General features: G+C 33.4%; 1 protein-coding gene across 6 annotated transcripts in view; it reads left to right on the forward strand.

Annotated features, from left to right (window-relative positions):
* The window catches only part of CPEB2 (cytoplasmic polyadenylation element binding protein 2), a 66,079-nt gene that overhangs the window by 43,543 nt on the left and 12,864 nt on the right, over positions 1-9,672 (forward strand). For all 6 annotated transcript variants that reach the window (XM_017498707.2, XM_017498710.2, XM_017498705.2 and 3 more), the window contains 2 exons: positions 3,177-3,347; positions 4,528-4,617. In XM_017498707.2, the coding sequence (XP_017354196.1) occupies positions 3,177-3,347; positions 4,528-4,617 (261 nt within the window). The remainder of the gene's footprint in view (positions 1-3,176; positions 3,348-4,527; positions 4,618-9,672) is intronic.

Consider the following 9,672-nt stretch of genomic DNA (forward strand, 5'->3'; position numbering starts at 1 on the left):
GAACCCAGGAGGCGGAGGTAGCGGAGAGCCGAGATCGCGCCATTGCACTCCAGCCTGGGTAACAAGAGCGAAACTCGGTCTCAAAAAAAAAAAAAAAAAAAAACTTTCCAAAGTATTGGTACATCTGAAATAAATACAGAATTTGGATTCATGATTTTATTCCTTAAAATCAAATTTGTATGCATGCTGTTTATCTTACTCCTTTTAAAATAGAGAATAATTCAATTAAAGTCTAAGCTTTAAAAGTTTGACCAGTTATTCACAATTAATATTATTTTTAGTGGATCTTGATATTCATTTTATTAAGTAAAAAGAGCTAAATGTTGAAGAATTTCATTTCTGTTGATCACAAAAAATACTGACATTTGTTTTCCCTAGATTCCTATTTCTAATAACAGAGGTATTTAAAAAGTTAAGCAATATTCACAAAGTTACTCAGTGAACATGGGTATTTTTCGGAATATTATATTTAAACAACATTTTAATCTTTAGAATAATTCATTTCCTATATTAAATAACATCTTTCTTCCTGTTACATCTTCTAAACTAAAATTTCATGTCAAACATCTAGGTAGCTAGCTACCTGACTCTCACAGGCATGTGGTCCCTTCCTTCTTGTCCCCAACCCATTCTGTTCAGACTGTCGCATTTCTCATTGTCTTTGTTTGTATGGCTTGCATCATGTGTCAATATTTTTCAAGATGATAACATATTAATGATGTTTTATGTTGGGTCTTTATGTATTAAATCACATGCCCCAAACTATGGCATGTGATTAAATGCATAAACAAAGACCCAACATAAAATGGTCTGGTCTCTGGCCAGTTTGTTTAATATATAAACAGATACCCAACATAACTGGCCTGTTTTAGGAACCAGGCCACAGAGCAGGAGGTGAGTGGAAGGCAAGTGAGCATTACTGCCTGACCTCCGCCTCCTGTCAGATCAGCAGTGGCATTAGATTCTCACAGGAGCATGAACCCTGTTGTGAACTGCACATGTAAAGGATCTAGGTTGTGTGCTCCTTATGAGAATCTAATGCCTGATGATCTGAAGTGGAACATTTTCATCCCAAAACCATCCCCATGCTGAGGAAAAATTGTCATCTACAAAACTGGTTCCTGGTACCAAAAAGGTTGGTGACCGCTGCTATAGATTATATGCATTGTCTCTTATCCAAAAACATCCGTCACTTAATATTGAAAGCAAAACAATTTGTCCATATTCTTACCGCGTTTTTCCTTCTCTATTATACTTCCAAGAACTAATCTTAATTTGCTCTCGATGCTTAATAAAACCTAAATACATGCAACATGACTCCTACCCAACTTTCCTGAGACAGCTACCTTCAAAATCATGTATGTCCTTAAAAACAATGATCATTATTCAAAGTAATTATGTTAATATTTCACATTGTTACTTAATTGCTCTTTCTTTATTACTTTTTTGGTGCTTCAATCACAGTAATATTTTGGCTACTCTCTCACTTTTCTTACCACTCCTTTGTCTAGCTCCTTGAATATTCTGCTTCTTCCTTGTAAGTTTCTTACAGGGAAGCTGTCTTCATCATTTCTCGTTGGAGTGTTTATCATTGATGTTGCAAAGAACCTTAAACTATCACCTATGTGTAGTTGACTTCAAATTATTTTCTTAGAAATATGACAATTCATTTCTCCACTTCATTTTCAGCCTCCTAGTATATATTTGCTTCTGAATATCCTAATAGCATATAAAACTATACCTATTTAAAGCTTAAATAATTTTCCTTTCTTGTACAAGTTTCTGGTCTCTACTGTTCTTATATTGGTTAACAATTCTTATCATTTTCTCAAGTCTTCCTTAGACCTCTCCTTTTTCATTCTTTTTCCTTATTTTTTTTTCCTGCCTGCTTGTGATACCATCCATCCTTTATGGATTTTTGCACAGCTTCTGACCTGCTCATTTCCAGCTACCTTATCCATATTTTCTAAGTCTCCCTAATATACAGACAAAACTATAATCTTGATTGAACCCCTGTATCCAATTTATTATCTTCACCACCTACTAAATGTCTCTTTAGCCTGGCATTCAACACTAAATACTCTAGCTAGCCTTGAAGGACTTTTCTAGATTTTACTCTTCTTTCCAACATGTTTCAGCCAACCTTGACTATTCCTTATTTCTTAAATAAATTCAATTTTTTCTACTTTTTCTTATATTTCTTCTTTCGCTTGGAAAAAAGGAAAATTCCCTCAAAACCATGTTCCCATATTTCCATCTATAGATATTTTACCCTCTCTAATGCCTCACTATGTGCTTCCATTTTTCCCTTTTTCTCACAAATAGTATTAATTTCACTTAGAGATTTAGAAAATTACTCTTTTATTAGACTCACTACTCCTTTCCTCCAGAATACATCCTCTGAGCATTTAGCAGCTTTCTTCTGGATGTGTACCATGGTTACACATATAAATCTTACCTTTCTAAATGTACATTCCTTGACAGCAGGAGACTATTAGGTCATTTAAGTTTTGTGGGGGGATTCCCCACAGAGTGGGGATTACTTCAGAAGATTGTACAGTATTTGTCCTATACAAGGATTACCTCCTGAAATGTGGGCTCAAATGTCACTAAAGTGCTAAAGGAGATCCCTTTTCTATGGGATCCCTTTTCTGTTTTTCAGATATGCAGAAGCCCTGTCTACTCTTTCATATAATTAGTACATGTGTAATAAATTAGATCCAGACCTTGTATACAAGTATTACTTTTTTTCTTTATCCTTACTTACTGTAGTCTACAAGTTTTTTTTTTATAAATTATACCCCCTTATCTATTTAGTTTGTGTCATTTCCTTTCTGCCACCAGTTTCTGAAAAGTTTCTCCTGTTTCACATCCAGTCTAACTGTCCTCATACATTAGGTTCTTGCGGCTGTTCATAACAAGTTGAAGTGATCTAGTATTTCTTTTGCAGTTTAATTGTTGATATATGTTTATTTCTAAATCACTCTTTAGATTGCTTTTTCTTGAATCCAGGTAATTAAAACCACATACTATTTAAATTTTCCTTAATTTTTATTTTCACCTGCATCACCTTCATTTTTAAGCCTTTCAGCTTGTCATTGGTATTTTTATGCTTAAATTTAATTTATCATTTTCTCAGATCTGAGATTCAAGTTATAATTGTTCTTATATTCTAGGTCGTTCTTCCCTCTTTCCAATAGATGATGGCTTGCTGGATGATGGTCACAGCGATCAAGTTGGAGTTTTAAATTCGCCCACATGTTATTCAGCTCATCAAAATGGGGAGCGAATAGAACGCTTCTCTAGAAAAGTTTTTGTTGGTGGTCTTCCTCCAGATATCGATGAAGGTATTTTTTAAGATATTAAAATGGTGATTTGGGCTTTAAAAAAAAAACAAAGAAATATAAAATTTAATGTGAATGGGCTATGGAAGATTTTTACCACCTAGAGATTTTCAGAATTAGAATGCATTTTCATCTTTTAAAATATTTTATCACCTGTTGAAATATGAAAGTAGTTGAACAAATAACTTATGATTTTTTCTTTAGATCTTATAATATTTGTAACTGCAGGCATTTTTTTTAAATAAGATTTTCATGACCTAGGTAATATTCTATTTGTTTTTAAAATAAGAACTTATTTAGGTATATAAAACTTAAAACTTTTTATACCACCATAATGTGTGTATGCACAACACACTGAAATCAGTGGATCCAACCAGAAGATTATATCTGCAATGCTTGATAATCAAAAGTTTAATTTCTTTAAGGATAAATGTGCTCTTAGAAACAGGGAAGAAAGAGGCTATTAAACCCAAAAGGGAAATGGAAACAGAACATGAATAGGAAATTAGAGTTCCACGGACACTAATAATTGTATGTGAAAATGATCATGTGTAATTATAACAAAAGAAAATTAATTGAAGATTTAAAATATTAAGCTGTGTTTATGCGGTTATGGGACATGTGTCACTCTTACATTTTAGGAAATTTAGTTATGATTCAAATATCTACAAACTTATTCTAAGTATTGATCTTCATAAGATTTCCATGTAATGAAGTAACATAAAACATATCATTGGATTTAACCTATATGGACTTCAGTGAAACTACCCTGCATGTATCAAACCCTAGTATAATTTTTCGGCATTATAGTTATTCAAGTCTTGCAGCAGACCTTTTTTCCTATAATAAAATGATTTTATTTGTGAAACAGTAATAGATTTTATTTAACTTATATAATGTTGACTTTTTTTCAAGCCAGTGCTGTTTCTGGTTTGGTGTACTATAAAGTCATTAGTATCCATCAATGTTATATAAAATTTTAAAATTCACATGGCATTGATTATTCTAGCCAGTGCACTGCTTAAAAATGAATTTAGTTTGAATTATATTAGACATATTCCCAGTGTTTATATTCTAATTTATCCTAAGGTATTTGGCACTTTTAAATGTTGATCTTCATAGTAAAAGTACAGAATTTCTTAGAACGAATCACTGAAACTAATTATTATTGTACTTTCTTAAGATGAAATAACTGCTAGCTTCAGAAGATTTGGGCCTTTGGTAGTAGATTGGCCTCATAAAGCAGAAAGCAAGTCCTATTTTCCACCAAAAGGTAAGGGTTGTTATTGTTAATATTTGCTAGGAAATTGGTTGTATGAGAGCAAAAAAAACAGTATCAATTACTTCTCCAGTTAAGAATCATAAGAGACTTTCTGTGATTTGATAATGATTTCATAGACTCTGATCAACATATATTTGAGTATTTTCTCTGTCTAAAGCATCATTCTAAGTAACTTTGGTATAGACATAGGAAACAGTACTTCTCTGCATTATGAAATTAAGATCTATGTGATGTGATTTATCTTTTACTAAATATAAATTTATGAACAGTTGAAATATGAGGTTTACATTAAGTGCTCTAGATAATAGCAGAGCAATATAAATTATTACCAACTCTGTTGATGAATAATTTAGATACAAGACAAAGTAGCTAGTTAGGTCTTTTTTTCTTTTTTTTTTTTTTTTTTTTTTTTTCAGTTCTATAAAGATGTAGAACTTGAGGAAGATGCTTAGTTGTGTTAGCTGTTGCTAGGAAGAAAGTGTGGCTGATAACCACAGGACAAGAATCACAAATTGTGCTAATCTTCACATGCAAGTCACATGATCAAGTCACCATCTGTGGGGAGAGGAAGTGTATCCTGCCCACAATAACAAGAGGAAGAGAGGAGAAAAGAGAGTTGAACATGAATTCAATTAGTCAGAATTGCTAATGGAAGGTTCTGGAGCGAGTAAAAGAAAGGGGGAGGCTCAAAGATTAAAACTTTGCTTTGAACATTGCTGAAATATAATTTTAGAAAAAGCACAACACATACTGTTTAGTCTCATGATTTAGTGAATTGTCAAGCCTGTAGAAAAGGCTCCAACAGAACTGTTAAATGGTTTGATTTTTACTCTGGGAAAAGAAGCATGATGAAGAAGTTATTGGCACAGAAAAACTAGGTACAGTTTTCTGGTGATGAATTATATGAGTCATCTCTACTTTCTGCCATTGAGAATTATAGAACCTCCACTAATAGTTCACATAGTTTTTAAAATAAATGGAATAATGCAATGGTTTTTTTAATACTTGTAGATTTATATGTATGTATAGAATCAAGAGCATCTTTTGAGTGAGGATTCTGGATTCCAGGCCTCTGTGAGAATCTGTTTAAGCTATGTACCTCTCTCCATGTAGCCTGGAGTTTATTGGAGGTCACAAATCCTTAGTTTAGAGAGAAAATTAGCTCCACATAGATAGAGCTGTTTATTTATTAGCTTGGTTTTAGTGTCATTGTCCATAGTTTTACTATCTTGCCATTTTATAAAATTTATAAAGTTTACTTTAGAAACGCCATTTTTATTGAATATTGAGTTATTTTGTAATGTGCCTGACTAACTACCATCATCACTAGCCTGGACTACTTCAGCTGTCTTTCTAATCTATCTATGTATCTAGCCCTCTCCAGTTTTCTCCTATATTCCAGCCAAAGCAGTCTGAAAACTCATTGGATGGTGCTATTCCTTACTCCTCTGTGTAAACCCTGTGGTGATTTCTCTTATTTTTAGAATAAAAGCAAAAATGCATTCACTTTGGCTGGCCTCACCTTCTTTCTAGCTTCTTTTCCTATTACTGCTTCTTTCCAGTCCCACAAACTGACCTTGTTCTCTCCAGCCACAGGGCTTTTATGTATGATAATCTCTGAGCTGAAGGTGTCTCTTCCTTATGTCTATTTATCTCTGTATTCCCTGCTTATCTTTTGTATCTCAAGCTTAAGTGTAAGTTGATCAAAGAAAACTTTGAGGCTCTACGAAATGAGGTTAGCTCCTCCTGCCCAACTCTAGTGCTGTCTATGTCTTTCACTCCTAGCACTCATCACAGTTGAAGTATTGCATTTTTACAACTTTAAAAATTTATGGTTATTAATGTCAGATTCTTCCAATGGTCTATAAAATAGTGTCTTTATATACCATTGTGAATATTTGTATTCTCAATAATTTACGGATTGTAAAATTATTGCATGATAAATTAGATAAACAACAAAAAATACTATGGAATGGAGAAATTGCTTCAAGTAGATGGGGGAAGGCTTCACTGAGAGGTTTGGAATTAATCTAAGGTACTGTATATAGATAGATAAAAAAGTACTTGAACAGAGTCCCAGGCAGAAAAGGAAATAGAATTTTTAAAAGGAATTAGAAATTGTTTGAATGGAGAGATGCACATTTTTGCGTGAGCTACTTGTTCACTTACAGGGATGGTGTGCTCTAAGCCTAGAAAGATGGGATGGAACAAAGTTAATGAAACAGAAGAGTTATAGTGTTTATGGCTATTGTTGTCATCATTGTTATTATGGTTTTGCAGTAGTTTCTCTAATTGAAAAAAAAAATTGGCACTGGCTAATCATACTTTGTTTTGGTACAGTTACAGTTAATTGTAGCCATTTCTAAAGACCAGTATTCCCAAACCTTGTTCTTACAAGCAATTTTGTTATTTCTATAATTCAGCATTTTCCGTGGTTTGGAAAACACTGATAGAGAAGCATCCAGTGGGGGAAGCTCCCGTAAAATTACAGCAGTGACTAGAACCTTTAGATGCTGAACCACACATGTACTACATGTTTCCTTTGCAGTGAATAATCTTCACCTTATATAATGATTAGCTTGTTTTAACAAATTCTAAAGAAGCTTCTATATAGTATGTTTTTGTTAAGAGTATTATACCTAATGACTTGCATTAGCTAAGTCATAATTTACCCGATAGGGCCTAATTAATTTTTATAATATAAACATTTATTTCCTAATAACAAAAATTAAGCAGTATTGAAAATATTGAATTTAAAGTATTATTTTAAAATTAAGCAATATTAAAATATTAACATCACAAATTTTAAAAATCAGGCAACATTAAAATATTTAACTTAATATACTATTTTAGTAAATTGGTCTTATATCCTCTTAATTATTACGAAATGGTTATAGTTCCCAGATCCTTATTTTGTATCAAAATTAAAGCCTTAAAAAAATCTTTATTATTTTCAGGAATATTTAAATTGTTTCCAGCAATGTAAAAAGTTGTCTAAGACATGTTTTTTAATACAGACTACCTTTGGAAGTCTGTGTTTGGATAGGGTAAAATCATTTATATAGGGTGAAATGGCTTCAGATACATTTTATGCAATCAAGTATTTTAATTTTATTAAAATGAAGTACTTTAGTGTTCTATCCGGCCTTTGTGGCATAAAACCATTATTGACAATAAGCTCAGTTTTTTTATCTGAATAAAACATGACCTTACACTTCCCATTGTATGGTGGAACAGACATACATGGCCTGCTTGATGTCTGCCACATATTGGGACTAGATTAAAATGCGGTACATTTGTTCGCATAGAAATCTTGCCAAGGTAAGGGATAGATCATTCATAGCTATCACCTGCTGGGAATAATCACATGATAGTAAACTTGCAGTGTAAATTTTGATGCCTTCTTTTTATAATGTAGTCTATTCTGTCTGCTGAATACATGATTTTTTATTGAAGATTGACAATTGGTTGTTTACAAGTCTGGATAGTCTTCAAACAGCTTAAAAAAGATATTCCACTGTTTTCCAAGTTGAGGCTTGATTTAAAAGTTTTAATCCATCTGTCCTGTGTTTCATTCCAGCCTTCCTATTGTAGCTTTCTTAGTATCATTGAGAAGTTGTAATGAGACTGTGGAATATTTCCTCTGCTTAGGGGATTTCCTGAACCTTTCCAAGTGTGTTCCAGTCTAAAAGGTTGCCCTAGAACTTGGATTACCCTGCAGGCATTTATTGGAAACTTTAGTTACAGATACACTCACCTGGTTAATTCTGCCAAGTTCTTTAAGAAGGTAGTATCACTACTAGAGAAAGTGTGAGAGACCTTGGGACTGACCTGGGTCTGAAATTTTTCAACCACCTACTTACTATGAGACTGACTTTTGTACCTTGATTTTTTCTTCTATAAAATGGGAATAATATTTCATAGACTTTTGAGAATGAAATGAAATAATGCATGTAAAGTTGTTACTACAGTACCTTATAGCAAGTGCTGTATATAAAGTAGCCAATTGCTTTACTTAATAAGTGTTTTGTTGTGTATTACATAGGGTATTGTATTCTCTTATAAAAGGTAAATGGTTTTTAGTCCTATTTGATAGTTGTTTTTTTCAAAAGCATGTATTTAATCCATCTGGAGTTAATTTTGTGTAAGGTGTCAGGAAGGGGCTGTGGCACATATACACCATGTAATACCATGCAGCCATAAAAAACGATGAGTTCGTGTCCTTTGTAGGGACACAGATGAATCTGGAAACCATCATTCTTAGCAAACTGACACAAGAACAGAAAATCAAACACTGCATGTTCTCACTCATGGGCAGGTATTGAACAATGAGAACACAGGGACACAGGGAGGGGAGCATCACACACTGGGGTCTGTTGGGTAGTAATAGGGGTGAGATAGCAGGGTGTAGGGAGGTTGGGGAGGGATAACATGGGAAGAATGCCAGATATAGGTGAAGGGGGGATGGAGGCAGCAAACCACATTGCCATGTATGCACCTGTGCAACAATCCTGCATGACCTGCACATGTACCCCAGAACCTAAAGTGCAATAAAATATGTATATATATTTAAAAAAAAAAAACAGATTTTCCTCTTCAAAAGATACAGCATCTGACTTTTAAAAACTTGTCAGGCTTTCTTGTGCCAAAATGTTGAAAACAGCACATATTCAAGCACAGTTCCCACAGGAACACATAGAAAAAAAAAGTTGAGTCTGTGAGTGAGAATAAAGGATGTCATTGTACCATTAAAAAAAAAATGTTTTTTCCCATTCTGTTGGTTGTCAGTTCACTCTAATGATTGTTTCTTTTGCTGTACATAATCTCTGGAGTTTAATTAGATCCCACTTGTCTATTTTGGCTTTTGTTGCCAGTGCTTTTGGTGTTTCAGTGATGAAGTCCTTGCCTATGCCTATGTCCTGAATGGTTTTGCCTAGGCTTTCTTCTAGGGTTTTTATGGTGTTAGGTCTTATGTTTAAGTCTTTAATCCATCTGGGAATCTACCCATCTGACAAAGGGCTAATATCCAGAACTCTACAAAGAACT

This window comes from Cebus imitator, unplaced genomic scaffold, assembly GCF_001604975.1.
Source record: "Cebus imitator isolate Cc_AM_T3 unplaced genomic scaffold, Cebus_imitator-1.0 Scaffold249, whole genome shotgun sequence".
In the NCBI taxonomy this organism is placed as follows: Eukaryota; Metazoa; Chordata; class Mammalia; order Primates; family Cebidae; genus Cebus; species Cebus imitator.